The sequence below is a fragment of the Centruroides vittatus genome, unplaced genomic scaffold (genome assembly GCF_030686945.1).
Source record: "Centruroides vittatus isolate TY-2023 unplaced genomic scaffold, ASM3068694v2 contig_2273, whole genome shotgun sequence".
Taxonomy (NCBI): domain Eukaryota; kingdom Metazoa; phylum Arthropoda; class Arachnida; order Scorpiones; family Buthidae; genus Centruroides; species Centruroides vittatus.
In genome coordinates, this window is record NW_027121419.1 from 272,254 (window position 1) to 296,746 (window position 24,493).

Here is a 24,493-nt window from a genome sequence, read left to right on the forward strand (position 1 = left end):
TTAAAATAAACCACATTAAAAGATATCAAATTCAACATTTAATTTTTTCCCCTCTATTTCTTAATTACCTTTAAGATCACTAACCTTTTAAAATCTCCACCCCGTCCATTTGTGTCAGTAATTGATTAACAATGCGATCCGTAACGCCGGTACTGTCGTGACCCCTCCTACAAAATTAATGAAAACTTCGTTACTTGACAATCTATTAAAATATCGTCTTGTAAACCGTTTTAAAAATATTAAGTCACTTCTAAAGCTTCCGCGATGACAATTAATAATCCGGATGTGGGTTTTAAGCGCAGGGGCGAGGTGTATGATCAATTAAACCTTCAACGTTTGGAATGAATTTCAAAGATTTTTACGAGAGATTCGGGCTTAATAGCCTCATTTCACGTATAACGCGCAGAATGTTTTCATTGTTTAAACCAGAGACACTACCCCTTGCAACTAGAAAACCTGGAGAATCAATGTATGAAGAGTTTACCAATCGAGTAATTCGTCAGAACGGGAAATTATCAGGTGATTTATCTGTTTAGCGGCTTGAATTAAACGATTAGTAAACAGATTCGATAAAAAGCTAATTAAACAATCGAACTACAGGTTATATTTATGAAAATTTGTAAAAAAAAACCGCACCAATTTGCAAGAAAACACTGTAAAACCTGTGTAAGCCGGAACGGCACGGTACCGGATACTTTTTCCGGTTTAGCCAGTTTCCGTTTCGAACCGGTTTCTTTTCTTAGCATAGAAAATCGCTTCGTTCCGAACAATTTTCTTTCCGTTTTATTCAGGTTCCGCTTTGGACAGGTTTTACTGCATTTAATAACGTTCAACTCCTTAAACATACAGATGACGTTGATGGTTTGTATTCATTGCTGGAGGCTAATGAAAGAATGATAACAAATTATTATTATTATTATTCACAATTGAATAATTAAATAAAGTCAAATAATTATATACAAAAACGTAACTATTATATGTTAAAAGCAAGCAGCAGTTTTATAACATACGAACGCTTAAGTATGATAATGATGATGATACTAAATCTTAAAGGAATATTTAAATTAAATTAAATATCAAAACTTTCGAATCTAACTCGTGTTTTTTCGTAATTAAATAACTTAATTGTCATTAAGAATTCATTTTTCTAATTTTAATGAGTGGTTTGAAGGTGTTTAAATTAATAAATTCTGGAAAAACGCACAGTTAAATGAGCCAATGAGCTAAAAATCCTTTTATATTGTAATTTAAAAATTACTTATCGATCAATAACGAAATGGCAACGTCTTCTAACGACTTTTCTTATTGGTTACTTTCTTTGAATGGATACGTTTTAAAGATTTAAGTGTAATTCTGTATCAAAAAATAGTATTTTGACTAACAACAAAGTGTATTATGTAATATATCGGATTATTATATAACTAAATCGCGTGTTTAATGTTAATAGCGTGAATGTATAGTCGTAAAGAACGAAATTAAATCATTTTAAACGAACAAAAATCTACGAAAGTAAGTGTTTAATGTGTATTAACGCATACATTTCTTAATTTATATACACGTAACGCCAATCTTCCCACGAAGATCGCGTATAATTTTATAGAAAGTTACACATAATCAAAGGTTTGTGTATACACGGTGTTATACTGTATATGAAGATTATTTAACACGATTTAGTTAGATTTAATTGGCAAGTTTTGCTCATTTTTGCATGTAAAGTGAAATGCTACTGATTATAATGAGAATATCCTCACTGATATTAATTTATTTTATATTATTTTAAAAACAAAGGAATTTAAGCGTGTACGAATGAGATAGGGATGAGGATGAGGGACGAAAGGAATGAGATAAATGAAGTACTGTACATAAGGTACCGAGTTGCTCTATATTCAAGGCCTAGCGAGTGGATACATTCGGAGGTGGGTTCGAATCCAAGCTGTGGCTTATTTGTCTGGGTCCTAGCGTGTTTCTAACGTGCATAAAATACAGTTTTATACTTATTCTTCATAGCATTCGTCCTTCTCTCGCCATCTAGTGCTAGAAAATATAATTATTCACCGTCGTGACACTCGAACCACGTGCTCTAATTGAATCAGTAAACACAGGATAGTAATTTATGCAAACAACAAATCGATCGTTAAAAAAAAAAAATCGAATTACTTTCTACACTTTTGAACTAACTTACGTTAAACCCTTTTAATTAACAAATTATCAATTGGAACAACAGAATCGATATTAATAACATGAAGAAAGAGAGTTAATCAGGTTTCTCGTAAGCCGAAAAAATCGATTAATCTGAGATTTCTGGTTAAAAATCGCACCTGACTGACTAAATTTATGCCTAAAATTAAATCGATGAAGTTAACGGAGGTTAGTTGTGTTAATTATTTAAATACTACGTCGATTACGATTCCAAATAATACTAATAATATTAAAATTACGCTCTAACACAAGTGTATTACGTAGTTTACTTTCGCGCGATGTTTACACGAATGCCTTCGTGCCTGGTTTTTACACGTAATGTCTTCTCGCAACGACAGTTTTTGAGGTATTATATTATCGTAACTTCCTTCCACGTAATTATTACGTGTAACAAATGAATAATACTCGAATTGATCTAAAATCGCACGCCAAAATACTGCCGTTACGCTCGGTCGATCGTCAATGTGGCTGCCATATTAAAAAAAAAAAAAGTTTATCTAGTGATGAAATCGCAAAATTTCTTGCTGGTCATGTAAACAAATCAAAAACTGTCCTTCCTATCGCTAATATTTCTCGTGTGCTTTGTTTTTTAATTAAATTTACAGCAAAACCTGTCCAAAACGGAACCTTAATAAAACGTAAACCTGCCTAAACGGGAAGAATTCTTTGGAATGTTCGAAACAAAAAGCTGCAAAACCGGAAAAAATATTTGGTATCGTGCGAGTCCGGTTTACACAGGTTTTACTGTATTTATTTTATATATTTGTCGTTGGAAGAAATTACATTTTTAGTAAACTATTTTGCTTCTATTTATTTATTTATCTTTCTAACAATTGAAATATACAATACAGTAGAAACCTGTCCAAAACGGAAAAATATTCGATTCCAGTTTACTCAGGTTTCTCTGTAAATAATCTCATATCGCCATCTGTTAGTATATTACTGAACTATTATAGTTATTGCTAACCAGAAAATAAATTTTATACGATTTGATATCTATTAAAACGATCTATACGATAAAAACATTTATTAATGTTTTTATCGTTTTCTCAAGTCAACGCGAATGAAGTACGGCACAATTATCGCTAAAACAATAGCATCGAGAGAAGAGCGACAGTAAAAATCTATTTGTTTAGCATAAAATGGTAAACATATAATGTGGATTTTTACAGTTTTGGACTTAGAACACCTTTAAACGTCCAGAAATGCAAAAAATTCGAGTTTTCCCCCCTGTATGTGTGTGTTTTGCACGATTTTGTTCACCCTCTTTGAAGATTAGTAACTCCTGCGCTTTTTGTCAAAATTTCTGAAATTTTATTCGGATTAAAGAGACTACCACCTAATAAACATAAAATACAGCTACTAAAAAATTTAATAAAAATTTTAGAAAAAAGTTTGTAGATTAGGGAAAAATCGGGCCATTGGTTCGGGAAATATGGCCTAATATCTGGAAAATCAATCTGAAGACTTAAAGATAGTGGTGGCAATTACTAGAAATGAAAACAAATAAAATACACTTGGAGAGTCCGGAAATAACGCTGCCAGCTTTTAATTAATGGTAATGTTAAAATATTGAAAGTTTCAATATATATATATATATATTTTAAATACTCCAATAAATCATTTTTTGATATAGATTTTATTTCTTTCTTTATATATTGATTAATCATGATATAACCATAACTGATTTTAGTTTTTACGTACATTTTTAGTTTTATTTCTACCTTCTTTACGTATAAATCAAAGAGATTTCAAACAGGGAATTAAATTTTGTTTAATTTGATTCTGATGATTTTGTATGCAAAATATGGAAGTGTGTTTTATATTCAGCATTTAAGTAACGTACATAGTAGGGTCCATAAGTTTCCAGCCTGACTGATTTACTGGAGGAAAATACATATTTTTTTTATAGTAGAAGAGAAAGATAAAATGATTCCTACGTTTTCAAACAGCAAATACGACAAACTGCAGAACCTTCCATTTGAACTTTAATTAACTTGCATTTTATACATATGCATTTCGAGTTGCATGCAAGTTAATTAACTTGGAAGTTAATTAATTTGGAAACATAGGCGTCGTTTTATTCTTCTTTTCTACTAAATTGGCTTTATCTGAATCCCTGTAAACACAAATATTTGTTTGTTTATTTTTTGATTTAGTCTCCTCGTATGTCAATTTATTTCTTACAGTGCTTTATTAATAGTTTTATCCTTAAAAAAAAATACACCCCTTTCTTTTCAAAATTTGCCATTGCTACAATTCATCAGCCTTGAATTTCCCCCAAATCTTATTTCAATTTTGAGAACAAATAGTAATCAACTTGAAGCCAGATCTGAGCTTTAAGGTGAGTGATTTAGTTATTACAAGCCACAATTTTAAATAGCAGCATTTGTTAAAATTGATATGTGTACTAGTGCATTATTGTGAAATGGTAACACACTGATAGACAGCTTGTCACATCATTTTTTAATGGCATCCCCATGTTTCTTCAATCAATAACAGCTTCAGTACACCTCCATGCCATGGTTTGTCTTCAATGGTCTCTTCCTAATTGGAATTGTTTTGATCATTCTTTTAAAATGGAATATATATGAGAAGTGTCTCCATAAACAGCATCCAGATGCTCTTTAGTCTCTGATGAACGTTTTTCCTCTTTTGTTCAAAATTTAATCAACTTCTCGATACTAAATTTTAAATGGAGTGCAATTTTAATTTCAAATTGCACTCCACCTATGCATCTTAAGTTGATGATCTTGATAACAAATTAACGGATTTTGATGAAATTTTTATTTTAATGTATTAAAGCAGTGGTTTCTAACCTCTCTTGACTTGCATACACTCTTGGCAGCACATTTTCCTAAGTTTTATTTTGTATGTTCTTCAAACAGTGGTGTTTTGGTCAATTATACAGCACTGTACACTTACACTAAAAAAATTTATTTAAATCAAAAAGCACTGGAGGAAGGACACAGATATATATAATAAAAATATATCGCTATTTAACACTAAACATCAAACTGGAAATTTTGGACCTATTTACTTCTGTAGTGAAGAAGAAAACAATAAATATTGTGTGACTTAAAAGTTATACATTTTCTCAACTTTAATTGCAAAATTTATCTTATTAATTTTAATTTTCAGTATTTAAAATTTAAATTTATAAAGCTGATACAAAACACTTATTCCAGAGCAAAACAACTTAAAAATCAAAAGCGTTTTTGTGTTAAATTGGATAGCTTTGTGACAAGGATGTTTAAATACTGTAAAATCAATATATACTAGTATTTCTTATAGAATTGATTATAGTATTAAATTATGATTAGTAAACAAGTATCATTTGATTAAATAAACTTGTCTACATTGTAAGATTTCTGTATTTTTCTAATTTTAAGTTCTACATGGTAGAATCCAAAAGTCTGAGAATTTTCCTTGAATCAGTGTTTTAAACTTGAATAGTTTAAAACACTGATACACAACCATCTTCAAAATAATCCCCTTCGATGGCAATACACTTTTTGCAATACTGATACAGTTTTCGGAAGCATTGCTGTAAGCCACCTTTTGCAACTACCGTGCGTCTTGCAATGCTGCCATTACCTCATTTGATGACTCAAAATGACATCCCTGCAGATGTCTCATCAATAAAAAGAAGTAAAAATCACATGGGCTAAGTCAGGTGAATAGGCAGTATGTGGAGCACATTAGTACTATTCTGGCAAGTAGCTCTGACCATTATGGACCAATGTATAGGTGTGTTGTCATGAAAAAGGTACCAATGTCTACTTCACCACAAATGTGGACATTTTATATCATTTGCATGAGTCCATTCACAATAAACGGTCCGAGATGTGATGCTTCCACATCCTGCCTATTCACCTGACTTAGCCTCCTGCATTTTTCTCTCTTTCCACTGATGAAACACCTGCAAATATTTTAATGTCATTTTGAGTCATCAAATGAGATCAAAGCAGCATTTCAGGAGGCATTACAAGTGGTTGCAAAAGATGACTTACAGCAATGCTTCCAAAAGGTGTACAAGCACTAGAAAAAGTGTATTGTAACTCAAGGAGATTATTCTGAAAGGGATTCTGCATCAGAATTTTAAGTATTCAAGGCTACAAACTATATGCCAAATCTCAGAACTTTTGGATCCTACTATATAAATTAATATTACAATAAATTTTTACCTGGGTGCCAGAGCATCAAATTCATCAAAAAATAGTATGCAAGGTTTTGCACTTTGAGCACTGTAAAAAATAAAATAAACTTCAATTAGCAAATATTAAGTATAATTTCTAAAATAATTTTATTTTTAGTATTTAAAATTATTTGAAATGGAACTCAATATTTAACTGTAATTTGACCATAAAAATGCTTACTTTTCAAAAAGGTTTCTTAGAGCTTGTTCACTTGCTCCTATATATTTTGATAAGATTTCTGGGCCCTAAATATGTAGAAAACAATAATTTGAAATTTGTAGAAATATAAATTATTAATAAAAAATTTAAATATCAAAATAGATAAAAACTGTTTTTATTGTTTTCTAAATAATGTCGATTTTATTATATTTTAATTGTATAGTTTTTTATTGCAACAAATAAAAAATAAAACTTTAAAGTAATTAAATATCCATATATTAAAAAATTAAAGTGCATGATAATTATAAACATTATATTAAACCTGACTTCAAGGTCTGATATATTTGATATATATAAAATATAAAGCTATTTCTAAATGACTACAGCCAATAAAACTAATTTTCTTCTTCCAAAACTTTCATAAATAAAATGTTAATTCATGAAAACAAGAAAAATATTCAATTAAGCTTACTAATAAATATCTAGTACTTGTATAGATGATATTAACATACATACTGCTTTGTATTTCATCTGTATTCATTATGATATGTGAAATTTATGTTCTGGAAATAGTTGTAATTCTTACATAGAGATTTTCAAGACAGTTCTTGTTTCAATAGACTAAAACACAATTATATTTTCAGTAAAACACAAGAAAATTCTTTGATGCAAATTTGGTAAATGCTTGAATATGACAACAAAATCCAGTGGTTCATATATTTACATCCTTTATCAATTATGCAACTTTCAATTCTAAAAAGCATGAAAGATCAAAATCATACTTTCTTAGTTGAGAGTGACTTTCACAAACTCTAACTTAGCAGTGATGTATGAAAGAAGAATTGCATAAATACTAAATAAAAACAGATCATATATTGATAATCATGTGACAAACTTGATAATTTGAATGTAAGTTCTGACATAATAAGTTCTCTTAATATTTACAGTAATTCAATATATATCAAATCCTAATTTTTATCTTATTTAATATTGTCTCTGATTTAAGCTGCAGAAATAAAAAAACCCAAATTTTTCATTATTAATATTTTTTGAAATGTACTTAAAGTTCATTGAACAAGACAATTGAAATTCTTGTAAATAATGCTTAATACATTTTAATGTATTAAAATTATTTTATAACTTCTTTTGTGCCCTGTTATATTTAGAACATAATTAAACTGTTGTTTCTCAAAAACATTTTATTCATTTTCAAAACATGCTTAAGAAACAGCATTAATACATTTATTAGAAAGAGTACCTTTACAGTAATAAAATTATATCCACTTTCTTTAGCTATAACACTAGCTAACAAAGTTTTTCCTGTTCCCGGAGGCCCATACAAAAGAATCCCTGACTGAAGACGTATTGGACAGTTTGCAAACAACGTAGGATACTAGAAAAAATAATTCATAAATTAATTGTTATTATTTTTACAGTTCATTTGCAATTATTAATGTAAGAAAATAACATACTTTTAATGGCCAAAAAAGAATTTCATATAGTGTTTTTTTTATATCAGACAACCCACCGACATCAGACCAAGATTTACTTTCACTTTTATATAAATTAATTCCTCGTAGATGTAAAGGAAGATAATTTTTCAAAGCTGTATCAAAATCAATTTCTGTTAAATGTAGTTCCTTATCGGTTGTTTTTTTATTCTCTGAAAAAAAAAAATATCTGTAATAAATTGTGTTAAAATTAATAAATGACAAAACATTGGTTTATTTGAATATTTCTAAATATTTAATATTTTTATGAAGAATTTACATGAAATTTTATGATCAATTAAGATAGTTCTTCCACTTCTGCCAATGTTTCCAAACAATACAAGAATAATTATTAAACATAAGATTACTGAAGACAAAGAACAACTTTGAATTCACTAAAGATTTTAAAGGCTGCACCACTTATTTAGTATTTGGCAACTGGCAGATAATTGCCTGTCTGTCTGTTAAAATTTGGCACAATATATCAACAAGGAGTGAGAAATGGCAAGTACCGATATTTGTCACAAGTAAATCATTTACATTATTTAGTATAGACTGAATGTTTGCTCTGCATTCAGTGAATATTGAATATGCAGAGCCACTTTAAGATTAAGTAAACTATTCAAATATAAACAAACATAACTGAAATATAAGTTTAAAAGATTAAAATCATTCAATATTACAGTTTGTCACATTATGAACCAAACATTTTTAATAACAAAATCTTTAAGATAATAATAATAATAATAGAATGACATTTCTGAACTAATTTAACCATATTCTTTTTATTTTCTTTTTTGAAATAATCTCTAACTTAACAACTAAGGATACAAACAATTTTTTTTTTTTTCTATAATAAATAAATTTTTTTCACTCTATTTTACTTATCTTTAGCTCCTCAGTACATTTATAATTAATTTAAATAAAATATTACATATCTTTATTTTTTCATTAAAATACAGTTTTTATTTTCAGATTTCAGTTAAATTGTCTGTTAATATATAAAATAAAGAACTAACTGATTTCAATTCTTGGCATAATTTATCATTTCCAAAATATATCTTTGAACACAAACACACAAAAATATATTTTTAATATACTTTTTTATTTAAAATTGAAATAATTTTGTTTTATTTAACTAAAATGATAAAAATCATATTTATTCCGCATTATTTTTTTTTTGTTCATAGTATTATTATTTGATCTTTAAATATTAAATTTAGCAACTAAAATGTATTTCCCTAGTTTTAAAATGCTATTTAAACTAATTGTTCTAAAATAAACAAATGTAATGTAATGTTTTGTAATTGTTTTACTTATGTTACATATTATCTATTATTATTCTTAATAAACAAGTTTAAAGTATTAATGATTGTATACAGTCTTCAAAATCTTGTTTACATTTAATATAACTAAAGTATATTTTTTCCATTTAGAATTTTTGATATCCTTAAGTAATAAACATATTTCATTTATCTTTTCCCAATTATAAAACATAGCATTTGTTGCATGTAAGATGCATTTTTAAATTATTTGTTCAAAATAGAAACTGCTTACAGACTACCAGATAGGGGCCCACAAGGCCCAGATCCTCTTTTTGTAAAGATAAAATCAAGTAAGTACAAGAAAATGATTTGTATGTGACAAACACACTTATACAGTTATATATACAATATCTAAGAGTTTACTCTTCATCCACAGCACTAGTGACTGGATCAACTGTAATATAGATGTGAAAATAGGTTTGCGTGTTCTAATTTGGGTCTCTCATAAAATCTGTTTTAGTTACTCTATTGAGACATTTATTGTTTAAAGTTATTTATCTTGTTTATATTATTATTGTTTTTCCTTCTGAATAAAATTTGTTTAAAAAAAAAAAAATTCACTTTTATTTCTTGTATTTTCCCTTTACACTTAAGAGCATTAAAGCCCTCTTCATACTGACCACTTTTGTATAACAAATGAAATAATGTGAATTAATATACAACATATAAAGATTATTATTTAATTATATGCAATAAAATCACAATGCAAATAGTTGTATATGAATATTTTAATCATACAATATCAAAAACAATTTACTATATAGGTAATATCTATTCTTTTATGGAAGATAAATGGTTATTTATTTACAATTACAAATATCCATGGTACTTCGAAATTATACATACAACTTCATCTTTACATGAAAATTACTATATGTGCATCTATTTCTGTGTGAGCAATTTTTTACGTGCACATTTATGACAGTGCAGTTTTTTCTGTATACAATTTTCTTGTCGGCATTTTTCATGTGCATTTTTTCATAAAACCGTAAGATTATAATAAAAGATGTTCATAAAGGCTTTCCCTGATTACAAACATTTATTGTGTAAAAACTATACTAGGTAGAAACATGCAGTTTGTGGCATAATTTATGGTGATTCCCAGTTTTTTTTACTATAATATTGCACAATTTCAAACTGTGTAAGTGGCACTTTGCAAGAGAAAGATCAATGTGTTCTGAGATTTTACAAAACAAAACCAATTACAGTTCAGCAAAACTTCAGAAAACGTTATTAAAAATTGGTATGTAAAGTTGAAAGAAACTGGTAGTGTTGGTGACCTAAAAAGAACTGCAGTTTCCAACAGTTCTTTTTGTACATTTTCATAAGTTTATAGTATAAACAAATAAAAAAAATCAAATATCCAATTATAAATAAAGAAAACTGAATTATAAATTTATATTTACATTTGAATCTTATGAATTTATAAGTATTTCAGGAGAGAACCCTTAGGACTTTTTCTCCTAAAGTTTATGATAATTTTTCTGACATTATACCATCTGTATGCAATATTTTTATTTAGTAATGAATCCTTTTTTTTTAATGTTAAAATCGCTAATTTAAATATTTTTTAATTTACTGAGATTTTTTAATATACTAATATATTTCATTGATGATTTCAATTAACTTCAGAAAATATAAATAAAGAATTTTGTTCTAAAATTTTCAATGTTATACCACTTTACACTGAAAATAAAGAAAACAATTTATCAAAATTTATTTACCAACTCTCATCCATGCAGAGTGAGTAGCTCTGTTCAATAATATATTTAAATCTTCAGCAACACAGCCTTCTGTCTTAAAAGCAAACTTGGATAAATATTCTTTACAATCCACTATTAAGTAAGGTTTTGATTCAATTAATGCTTTCACTATAGATTCCCTTTGTTCCTGTAAATATTTATCAAAATTACAATTAAATTTTATTTTTATATATTGTAATTCAATAATAATAAATTAAATTCCTGCTATATATAACTTAAAAGTATTATCATTTTTTGCAAGTCAGTCACTTAAAATATTGCTATTATGTGACTCCCATGCATTAAATTTTTAATATAAACTAAGAAATAACAGAATCCTAGAATAACCAGAATATCTGTACAACAGACACAACCAATTTCCAGTGCATATAATACAAAAAATGAACATTGTACAAACGTTTTCCAATTCCTTCCAAATTCTTCTTCAAGTGTGACTGAACAGTTAAAACAATATAAAAATTTTACAAATAGATATTAGTTCTTATAATGTTCCATCAGGTAACTGTTCAGTTGCATCTGAAAAAGAACTTGAAAGGAGTTGGAAAACGTTTCTGGAGTGTTCATATTTTGTATTATATGCAATGAAATTTGGTTCTGTGTCTGTTGTAAATACATGTATAGTTTGTAAAGTACATTTAATGATATAAATAAACTATACAATTTTGTTTAAACTGTTAATAAGTTTAAAAAATTATTTATTGTTCTGTGCTTTTAATTTTCTATTTTTTGTAGAATGCTTGTTTCTCAGAATCACCAGATTTAGAAACTAATATATGCTGTCTTGGGCAATGTATTATATTAGAATTGGATTTCCATAGTAATTCATTCAGAAACTTATACTTTGGGAACTGTTAGGCAGAGTTTTTATACTAGAATCTAGATCTGACACTGGTAATTCTAAAAAACAAGCATAAAAAATTGGTACTATTCCGTTAACTGGGTGCCAGTCAATCAATCAAATCCAATTTGCGTTTACATCCTAATATTTGCTTTCTTTTAGTTTTAATTGTATGCAAAGATAATTTAAATGAAAACTTACCTTTTCCTTTAAGTTTGTATAAAAGTTATAAAAATCGATTATGAATTTAAACAATGATGAACGTGTTGATACACGTTTGATATCGAAAACGATTAGCATAATTTTGCATTGGTATAATTAAAAAGGTTAAATTTCAACTTCTAGTTGTATATTTTACATATAACTTGTTATTTTATGTTATTTGGTTGTAAATTCAAAATTAAAATATTAAAAATTAAAATTGCTTTTATAATTTTATTTTCAACCTATTTCGCATAGTTTCATATCTCATAGTTGCATCATTCAACATCATGTGGTTATGAAAATTACATTTTGATAAAAGTGATGTACATCATAGATTCTGTAATATTTTTTTCAAAGTTCCCTGTAATTGTTCCTTTTGGTCAGTTTGTTATTCTTCAATTCAAAATGAATTTTAGAATAAGGCATTTGCCAAATGACGAAAAAATTGCATTTCGTTTTTCCAGAAATTGAAATCTTACAGTAAGGGAATAATCCCAGCATGTTTGTTGATTGGAATAATTATATGCGTTATGTTTGTACCAATTCTTTAATATCTCTAATCATTGTAAAATTAGGTGGTGCAAACAAGAGTGATTGAGGCTTACAGAAGTTGATTTACACGAAGAAAACAAAATGTCAGACGTGTTCTTCCGCAGCAGTGGGTATTCAGTGGAATTTGCCATGAGTTGAAAGAGTGTTTTTCAGTCAATGTGTGAGACCGTTCAACTAAAACATCAATCGATGCAATACAAAATAATGTGAAAGAAGGTAGTATAATATTTTCAGACTGTTAGAAATCATACAAAATTGTCGAGTTAGAAGACGGATATGAACATTTGTGACTAAACCACAGGTATAAACTTTGTAGACTGTGAAACTTGATGTCATAGTCAAAACATAACGGAATAGTACCGAACAATCTTTACCAACCAAAATTTCTAATGTTTATTGCTATATAACAAACCTTTTCATATAAAATTTTCTTATTTTAAATCATTTATATATAGTAAATCTGTCTAAAATGGAAACCTGCCTAAATGGAAAATAATCTTCAGAACAGAGATTTTCTACATTCAATTTTACTATAAGCCAGAAACCTGTCCAATGTGAAAATGAGAGATTTTTCAGTATAAAGAAAATAGGTTAATCTGTATAAAGCAGAAAATTAAGACTGTACTTTAGATAAGTACGCAAAATTGCCTTTGGGTATAATAGTCATCACAGAGCATACTTGTATTTGGAAAATGCTTTTAAATCTTGTCAGAGAAACAAAGATCATGTAACAAAGTGATATAGACACAAGGTCTTTGTTAGAATTAATTAGAGACAGAATCAAATGAGTTTCCAAGAAAAACAAACAAATATAATTCATGAAAATAATGAAAATAAGACAAGTGCTGCCAGCTTGCCTTGTATAGAATAGTTAGCTACTAACTAGCATTGAGTATACAAAAGAAGTTGATTAACATATTAATAATTACAGAGACTTAAGTTAATGATCAATTAGAGTATTAAAATTCCTGCAGAAGCCAGATCATAGAATAACTTCATCTCTGTATTGCTGTAATACAAGTAGAATTTCTGACAGAAAAGCTGGAACTAGTTTTTGGAACTCAAATTGGCTTGTTTGCTGTTCTATAAGCTCATAAAAATCACATCCAAGAGCACATATGACTATTAATATCTTGGGATGGGATAAAGATTAAGTAACAAAATATGGGATGGTAGTTTGTATATGAGGGGCATTGATGTTATTAAATTTTTGTGGTTAAACATTGAGGGGGTGGGGAGATAGAGAGGGGTCATATATCTCGAGGGGTAGGACTTAATTAAGATTACATTTTTACAAAATAGTCATATATTTAGCACAAGTTCTTGGAAACAATAAGAACTTTTTGCAATAGAATAGTACTCAACTCTTGTATTTGAAAATGGCTATCTTTAATTTGAATCAGTTTGAATTAAACCTTGAAATAAAATTTTTTATGTATATTAAAATGATTTTACTATAAAAAAATAAATGTAACTGTGTAATATTTATCTGGTCTGGTTTAAAGATAAAAAAAAATCTAGCAACAAGAGTTCTATAACTTTCCCAGCTGTTACAAGTTTTTATTTTTTAAAAAAAAAACTTATATTATTAAGCAAAAAAAAATAAAATAAAATAGTGTAACACCATCTGTTATCAATTTTGTTATAAAAATTTTTATATTTTTAATTAATATAAAATGGCAAAAGGCTTAATTTGAAGGTAGGGGTGAGTTTTATAAAAAACAAAAGTGTAAATGTTAATAAAAAATGTAATCTTAATTAAGTCCTACCCCTCGAGATATATGACCCCTCTCTATCTCCCCACCCCCTCAATGTTTAACCACAAAAATTTAATAACATCAATGCCCCTCATATACAAACTACCATCCCACATTTTGTTACTTAATCTTTATCCCATCCCAAGATATTAAACAAAATAGATGCCAGCACACACACGAGCATTTTTTTGCCTTTTTTTTTTTTACTTTTTTGGATTTAGGAGGTCTCAAAACGTGGAGATTTGCAAACAGCTTGGATGATCAAATGTGACATGATTCCAATACCCTCGTTATGTATATATAACAGCCAGAAAAGTAAAAAAAAAAAAATTAAAACCTGTTCAAAGTGAAAAAAAATAATTTGGTACTGTGTGATTCTGATTTACTATATTAGATTTTTACTTTCCTGGCTCTATTATGTATATAGCAGAGGAAAAGTATGTCAATCAGTCAAAAAAGACCTAAAAATTTTTACATTTTTGAACTCGGGATCTTCAAATGTTAGGAAATACAAAAAAATTTGGAGTTTTTTCTGTATATATGGATGTTTGTGTTTGTTTGTTTGTTTGTTTGTGTGTGTGTACGTGTTTCTCTCAATTTTGTTCACCCTCTTTGAAGATTAATAACTCCTGTGCTCTCAGTCAAAAATTTCTTAAATTTTGCAGTAATGTTTCTGTATCAGGGGGATTGATGCTATTAAATTTTGGCAATTAAAGGCTAAGGGGGTGAGAAAATTGTGGGGGTTGTGTGTCATATCTCGAGTAGGATCAGACTTAATTACAATTTCAAAACCCATCCCTACTCTCCAAATTATGGTCTTTGCTATTTTATATTAATTAAAAATATATAAAGCTTTTTTTAATGTAATATCATAACAGATAGCAACACACACGCAATTTTAAATGTTGCCAGAAAAGTTAAGCAACTTGTTGCTGGATTTTTTAAAACAGAAAACAAAGATAAAATTGCAAATAATTATATAAAATAATGAAATGAGTTATTAATATACAGGTACTCCTCACTTTACGACCAAGTTCCGTTCTGACGACTACGTCTTTAAGCGAATTGGTCGATAAGCGAGGAGCTTGCGCTGGGAATAAAGGATCGTTGTAAAATTATCCAAATTATGCAACAAACTTCAAATTTATTCATAAAAAGACTATTATAGTACGCTATTAGCCTATTACAGTACTATAGGACTATTATAGTACGAGCAAGCCTATTATAGTACGCTTAGTGCGCATGTCACCATTCGCCACTGACCGACACTCAAGCTGAAAAAGGGGATTCCCCGAATTGCAGGTCGAAACTCAATTGGTCGTAAGTGCGAGTGGTCGTTAAGCAGATAGGTTGTAAAGTGAGGAGTACCTGTATATATATTACAATATTAAATAAGTATTCATATAATTATATCTAAAATAATTATTTTATCATAAAAAATTATTTATTTAATTATATATTATTTTAGTAAATAACAATTCTTACTTTATTTGGAATATTAATTTCTAAAGTAAGCTGAAAAATATGATTTCCTCTTGTAGAAGTTAACAGAGGATGAAGTGATTGAAGAGACTTAGCCGTAACAATAATACATATTTTAGATTCAGAATATCTGATAAGTTCAATCAAATTTAAAAATGCTATAAAAATACAAAATAAAAATATATTAATATATTTTTACATATTTTTTTAAAGGAAATGAAACTATTAATTTAAAACAAATAAAACCTCTAGCATAAGTGAGAATATTTGGAAATTCTTGCTATATAAATTATTTTGCAAATAAAATTTAATATTGAATTTAAAGTATCTATTTATGTAAAAATAAGTCTACTTTTACAGAATCAGAGATAAACAAATATTTCAATTGGTAAATTTTTATCAAATGTATTTATTATTTTTTAATTGTGCTATTGCCAGAGGGATGTTTTTAACGCTTTACATATTAAGGCAGATGAGTAGCCTCAAATGAAAGGTTGACTCTGCCGTGGAACTGTTAATTTCCTCATATGTGTGCAAAGGAACAATGTGAGAAAACACTTATGTATTGTCTACTTTAATGAATTTTCTTAAATTTTGTAAATAATTCAATCTTTCCTAACCAATATCTAGATCAATAACATACCTAATAATCTCATAACATATCAATGAGTACAACAGACCATCTTATAATGAATTTTTTAAACTGATTAATCAATACAGTCAAACTGTTTTTATGCGGTGGATAGGGACCCGCATAAAAAAAAAAAAAAAAAAAAATCGCACGAAATTTCACGAGTGGCTATAAAAAATAGTTTTCACAATACAATTAAAAAAATATTTTTTTATGTAGTCAATAGGGACTGCATAAAAAAAGTCTCACATAGAAAATAACTCGTTTTAAAATCGTAGTCTTAGTCTCTAAGGAAATTACTTTCCTCTTCGCTTTGTTTTTGCCCTTATTCATTTTCAGGGATTATGTCTAAACATAAAATAAAAATCCTAAAATTTTATATCTAAATAGAAAAAATAATAAAGTACATTTAAGCTTTGAAATGAATCTTATCTTAATGGTCCAGGAATGTGAAAGCACTTTGAAGGTTTAATTAACGTAATTAAAACAGACGTAGAATTTATTGACAACAAATGTCAGCACTTGACTGCATCGTCTTGTCTATCGTCTGTTTAACATATTTTTGTCCAGGTGGTGTTTTGTTGACTTAAAAAATAACTTATTTCATTTTTCGCATATTCATGCAATAATATTACTATAATAAGTTCATTTATGCTATAATAAGTTTATTTAGCTATAATAAGTCAACGTGAGACATGACAAAACGCATGAGACTAGTCGCCAACTATACCGCACAAATAAAAAATCGCATAAAAAAAGACCACATAAAAACAGGTTTGACTGTATTTACTTCTATAACATTTTAGCTGACTTAAGACTTTTTTCCAGATTTAGCATATACAGTATTACTCCCTCAAGTTGTTAATTTAAAATCACCTGTCGCTTATTACAGAAAAGTCATCAATTATCATATTGATGACATCAAGATTATTAACTTTATTAAACTGGAATGAGATAAAAATTAAAGTAGCCTTATTTATTTAGAAAATTATTTCTATCAAATTTTTTATAAGATTATTCACAAGTATTGTCGTCAAACATATGATTAAAATAAAAACTGAGAAATTAAATATTTGTATATTCACTAATAACTAAATATCTAATTTTATTAATAAAAAAACAAATAACACTTAAATTATGATCTTTATAAATTAACATAGTTACTTAAAAAAATTAAAATTTAAAAAAGGAAAAGAAAAAAATTATCTGGATCTTAGAACTAGATTATTATAAATTTTAAAACTTACTATTAATTATTTTATGATAGTGTAATCCATCTGTAGATCTTTCTTGTTCAGGATTTAATGGTGCAGGTGCAATTATATCAAAATCATCAATTAGCAGTATTGAAGGTTGCCGATGAATTATTTCATTACATTCCTTCCTCCAGCTTTCCAAATTACTTCAGCTCTTTTACCTACAATTTTTAAAATTTTGAACAAATTAACTGAAATTTATATTTTTATATATACAGTATTTATCAAACTTTAATTGGACTTGAATAAAAATTTATTAAAATCAAAAAGTCATATCTACTAAAGTCATAGATTTTGAATTTAAATTTCTTTCCCTTAAAACATTAAAAAATAAAACATTAAACATATCTCAAAAATACTCTTATAATTCTAAGAAATTTAAGTAATAAATTTATTAGCAGTAAGCTACACTGACAATCTGCTGCAAACATAATAAAGTTTTAATACCAAAACCTTGAAAACAACCTATCAATCTGCCTTTATAAACAAATCTGATGTAAATCCATAAAACTTGAGATAATTCTGAAATTTAATAAGTTTATTTTCTGCATTTTGGATCAAATTACAATAAAACAAACATAAAAAGAAATAACTTTTGGCATTCCATGAACATTTTACATCATTAAAAAGAAGACAAAATTCAAAACTTAAACATATAATTGTAGTTTTTTGATATGATGCTGATAATTTCACAATTTTAGATTAAAATCTCGCATCTGTGATCCTAACTCATTCATTTTTTCATGTGCTGTCTAGAGAGGGATGTATAACCTCACTTAAACCAGCATGCCAGCATTTTCTGGGGTAAACGTGCATGCTGGTTTTTACCATGCAGAAATATCTAATTTCATAGTTTCCCTGGATAAACTGGCATGCTGGTTAATCCGTGAAAATATGGTACAGTAGAACCTTGCTTAACAAAGCCCCTCGCATAATGAGTGTTTCACATAATGAGCAAACACAAATTGTTAAAAAAATGACTCGCTTAACGAGCGATGTTTTGCATAATGAGTGACCAGGAAAGGGGAAGTCCTGGATTGTGCGCATGGTTCATCAGTCTGTGTTTAGCACTCATTCCACTAGCATCATAGTGTCACTTTGATCACACATTTTTCCAAACTTGTGTTCACACATATCATGCATAAATGTCAACAACCCATCTCCCATTATATAATAAACAGGCCAAATGATATGCCAAATTCTTGGGCTATGTAAACGCTATAATTAAATATTAGAAATTAATTAATTTGACTAGAAGTAGGCAGTTATGCTTCCATCTCATATTAAATTTTAGAAATATCTAAATTAAAAATTAATTATTTACAATTATTACATTAAATAAGAGATAGAAGCATAACTGCCTACTTCTAGTCAAATTAATTAATTTCTAATATTTAATTATAGCATTTACATAGCCCAAGAATTTGGCATACTGTTTGGCATGTTTATCAGACATATTATCTGTGACTTTTTCTTTTCTGCAAATCGAATTGACATTCCAGGTTGGTTCATTCCACGCTAGAAGAAAAGACAATGATGATTCACACTCCTTAACAATGTATATTGTGTAATTTTCTTTGAATAAATGTTATGCATAAAATATTTAAGTATTTTTTTCGGCATGGAACACATTATTGTATTTTACATTAATTTATATGGGAAAAATTGTTTTGCTTAAAGAGTGTTTCACATTACAAGTACCATTCTGGAATAATTAGCTTTAGTTACAAATTTGATATTCAAATTCAGTGAATAAAGAAATTAGCTCATATTTTCACACAAATAAAATTATCTGAAAAAAGTATTACTTAATGTTGTAATTTCTGTATGTAAATATTAGTGCTGACTTACAAACTTTCTTATCAACAACATATAACAACAGAAGCTGCTCTTCAGACAATAATAGTACATCCTTGCTAACATGAACAAATTATTGCACATAATTGTTAGGATTGGTGAAAAATTAGGATTAGCAAAGATTATATAAATAAAAATGTAAGTCAAAAAGACATACAGACAAATATATGCCTAAGAATTTTTTATACTGAATTAAATGTGCAGTAATATGTACTATATATGTATTAAATACATGTATAGTATATATTAATTTTACATATTTGTCATGTATTTTAAAAATAATCTATGCTTTCTGTTTTTGGTTAGGAATATATAGCAGAAAAATAAATAAAACAAGCAATTATCTATTGTGACATTGTCACAATGCCGGACTGCAATTTTTAATCATACAGCCGAGTCTGCATAAATCATCATAGGTATAACTAGACACTATCAGTTAAGTAGTCAGTTTTCTGTGGTCCTGGCCTTCTTACATAGGCATTAATGTTAAAAAACTCTGGTTTACTCAACACCATTTAACTCATCACCACTGGATAAATTGACATACTTTTGCTGTCCAACACTTGTTTAGACATCTGATAAGTTGATTTCCTCCAAAAAAATGAGTTCACACAGTAAACTGCAGTGTAAATTCATTTTTTTTCAAAAGGGGAGTCGACTTATTTATTAATATATATACATATTAATAAAAATACCTTAACATTTTATGTATTTTTGTATATAAAATAATAACAGATAAACAAAAAGAAAATATACAATCTATATCAACGTCAAAGCAGAATCCGATTTTGCATTTTCTCACATCATGTGTTATTTGTAGCATGTTTTACATTTCTGTTAGAAATGAGTGTCCAAAAGCTAACAACGCTTACACTGAAAGAAAAATATGAACTTGTATCTGAATTTGAATGTAAGAAACACAAGCCAAATTTGCAAAACAAAAGAAAACCTTCCAACAACAACATTGATGGGAATCCTGAAAAAAAAAAAAAAAGAGGAAATTAAGAAACTTTTTCTCGGATCTTTGTCTGGCTGTCTCGAAAATGCCAAAGAAAGTCACTGTACAAAGATGTCAATGATGCTCTGGTATGTTGGCTAAAGCAAATTCGTTCATCGAATCTTCCTGTTTCAAGACCAATACTGAAACAAAAGGCGATGGAAATCGCTAGGGTACTTGGAGTAGAAACCAACTTTAGTGCCAGTGATGGATGGTCAGAAAGATACATTTCATGTACTGTATAAAGCACTACTGTATTTTCCTAATTGTAGTTTTGTGGTTTTTTAAACTTCGTTTTAGTTGTCATATCGGATAACTCAACACATTTCTACTTCCCCTTGGGGGTGTTGACTTATGAGGACTCGACAGTATTTTTAAATTATTTAATTTCAAATATATGCTCTCCACCTCAAATTAGTAGTGGCTTGCCCGTGTACATCATACTTTTCCTTTAAGAATAGAGTTGTGCTGGTCATCTATCTAACACCTTTCATGGGAAAATTTTTGAATTGAAATAACATGACTCCTGGTTTGCATCAAAAGTTTGTATATAGTTAATTGTGACCTATTGCCCCTAAGATTTCCATATCTAGTCTCATCTTTCATATATCTAACTCCATTCTTGAGATTAAGGAAAGACAGACAGATAGACAGACAACAGTGGGAATTTATAGGTCTACAATTTTTTCAAATTGCAGCCAAATTAGTTTGAATTCAATGAAATTCAGATTAGAAAGATTAACATTGTATTTATATAGATAAAATTACTAGTTTCAAATAATTTGCAATTTTTCTATATCATAGAAATTATGCATGAAATACATATCAGATGTCATGTAAAATAGCTATAAAATTGATGTTATTTTGACTGAAATTACTATTCAACTAATAAATATTCCTGTTAAGAATATTCAGGCATATTGCTTGCAAATCCTTAAAGATTACAGAGTATTATTGAAAAACCTGCTTTATAAAATATAATTCTGAAATATAACTAAAAAAATATATAGTACCTTGTAGTTTTCTACATGATATTATATGATGATAAACGTAATATGGTGATTTTGATATCTTCTGAATTAAGTTTTGAGCTAATGAACTTTTTCCTATACCTCTTGGACCACATATCAATAATACTGGAGTGGAGAAATATTTGGGTAGAATTGAGTCAGCTAAAGGTGAGAGATTCAACCAAAGTTCAAGAAATGATGCTCCTTTAGTTGATAATGTATTTATTCCACTAAAAAACAAAATATTTTGTATATTATAATCTGCAATTATAGTAAATAATTAAATGTATAGAAACAATTTTAAAATTTTCAAACTATCAAAAACTTCATGAAATATATTAACAACTTACCCAAGTTTGATGAAATTGGTATCAACAAAATCTTGATCAATCATTTTTAAATTTTGGCAAGGCAATTTTATTCCATTTACATTAATTGGCTGCATAATTTCATTAGCTAAAGTAATCTTTGATAACATATATGGATCAATGACACCATATGGCTGTTGACCATTTACTTCTGAAGAATTTTTAAATGATGCTTTTATAATAAAATCAGCATAAATACCTGATGATAAAAATTATAAATTTATTTTTAAAATTATCTTTATATTTATAGTTTATATTTTCCAATTTCTATTTATCTTCAAACAAATAAGACATTTAAAAAAATTTTTCAAAACATATGATAAAACAATTTTTAATAATATTTTTATTAAATATTGGAGTTTCTAATAAACAGATAATATATTTTTCTGTAATATATATATTACAGGAAAATATAAATATATATAAATTTTTGGGCACTCTGTAGTGTCCAAAAATTTACTACACAGTAGAAAAAATTTAAGCAAACTTTTAATAAAAATGTATTATTTAAAGTTTATTAAAAATTTCTAAAAAAAGCCTTATGTATAAGTTCAAATCACAAATTTCTCACTGCACAGTAACATTTTTGACATCCTGTACTTATAAAAAAAAGGAAAAAACAGTTATAGTCGTTTTAATTGTACGAGCTATATAATTTGTTAGCTTAAAGTAAAACTATCATATACATTTTATGATAAAATGTATATGATAGATAAACTAATATATATAACTATTTAAACAATAACCTCACACAAAAAACCAAGAACGGTGCGTTATCACATATAATTACAATTTTCACAAACGTTTTTGAACATAAAAGTTCTTCATCAGGTGAAAAAACGGACAACTTATAAAAAACGTTCGATGGAACAGATTTTCGAAAGAGCCGTGCGCAAGATTCGAAATGTTACTCGTGCGGATGTCGTCACCGCTGCGCATGGGCGGAAGTGGAAACTTTCCTGTAATGTCATCCGTCATATATGAGCATTTGCCATGGGACGGATAACGATAACTCCTCTTTGCTGTTAATACATTTTTTATCCCGGGCAGTTTTGTGTATGTGTACTGCCTCCATCCATCTCAAATGGTGTATAAGGGGTGTGGTGTGGATGATCCTGGCCTCGTCAAACCTTGGCTGAATATCCGGTTCTGTGGCGTAACGTGCCAAAGCGGTTGTATATCTTTGGTGATGGATGTCTGCTTTATGCTCTTTAATTCTCGCTACTAGCGATCTTTTAGTGGAGCCGATGTACCATAAGTCTTCGTCACACCTGTGGTCTTTCAGCGGGATGGCATACACTCCAGGTAGCTTGTCTTGGTTGGGGGGATCTTTGGCATTCCGTAGCAGCTGATATATATTCGGGCATCTTTTATAGGTGATGCTGACTTGTTTCTTCTTGGCAACCTCCAAATATAGCTTCCTTAAATACGGATTGTAGGTGAGCGGAATGTTGTCTTTATGCTCTGTTGTTACTTGCTCATGCTGGTTGGTTTGCGTTGACAGTTGGTAATTCCCCATTTTTTGGTTAATTTACTTATAAGGTTGTAGTACCCATGGCTTTGAGCAATACTGCGTAACGTGTTAATCTCTTTTTGCAGAGCGTGTCTTGTTGAGGAATGGGTGTACGCCCGTTTGACTAAGGTGTTGAATGCTGCTAGTTTGTACGGTATGGGGTCACAAGAGCCTATGGGGATGTACAATTGGTCTGCAAGCGGTTTCCTGTACACTTCTGTGAGGATGGAGGTTCCTTAAACCATGATACTAACATCAAGAAAATGAACATGCGTGTCGTTCGCCTGTTCCAGGCCCAGAGTTACGCCGTAGCTGTTGTTATTAAATGAGTCGACGAATGCCGCTATGTCTGGCTTGCTCTTCCACAAGATGAGTATGTCATCCACGTATCTCTTATAGAGCTGTATGTTGTGGAGGTGGTTAGGAAGGATTTTCTCTTCGAGTTGCCGTATTACCAGCTCGCACAAATCTCCTGCTACCGGGCTCCCCATTGGTACACCCCTTCCTTGTTTGTAGACCGTACCTCTAAATTGAAAGAATGAGTTGTAGCATAGCAGGTGGGCCATCTCTAATATTTGCTGGTGGAGGTTAGCATCAGCGACTATTTTAAATAGTAGATCTCGGATGGCACAAAATGCTGGTGGTAGAAGGATCGACGGATATAATGACTTAAAGTCGAGCACCGTAATAAATTGCGGGGGAGTGTCAATCTGCTTGAGGAGCTCTATGAGGCATTGACTATTGGTTACGGTGAACTGGTAGTCTTCTAAGTGTGGAGCGATCAGACGGTGCGTGAATTCCTCTAATTTATGTGTTGGTGCTCTTACTTTATCAACTACCAGGCGAATCTGTTGGTCTTGTTTATGTGTTTTGGCGAAACCGAATAGCCTGGG

At 28.9% G+C, this 24,493-nt stretch overlaps 1 protein-coding gene across 1 annotated transcript in view; it reads right to left on the reverse strand.

The window, feature by feature from the left end:
* Nucleotides 1-24,493, reverse strand: part of LOC136971021 (peroxisomal ATPase PEX1-like) — a 57,080-nt gene that overhangs the window by 5,197 nt on the left and 27,390 nt on the right. The window contains exons 9-18 of the mRNA XM_067265505.1: nt 22,070-22,286; nt 21,673-21,949; nt 17,847-18,003; nt 15,972-16,126; nt 11,097-11,262; nt 8,030-8,220; nt 7,816-7,950; nt 6,579-6,643; nt 6,387-6,446; nt 85-167 (exon numbers count right to left, since the gene is read on the reverse strand). Coding sequence (XP_067121606.1) covers nt 85-167; nt 6,387-6,446; nt 6,579-6,643; nt 7,816-7,950; nt 8,030-8,220; nt 11,097-11,262; nt 15,972-16,126; nt 17,847-18,003; nt 21,673-21,949; nt 22,070-22,286 — 1,506 coding nt within the window. The remainder of the gene's footprint in view (nt 1-84; nt 168-6,386; nt 6,447-6,578; nt 6,644-7,815; nt 7,951-8,029; nt 8,221-11,096; nt 11,263-15,971; nt 16,127-17,846; nt 18,004-21,672; nt 21,950-22,069; nt 22,287-24,493) is intronic.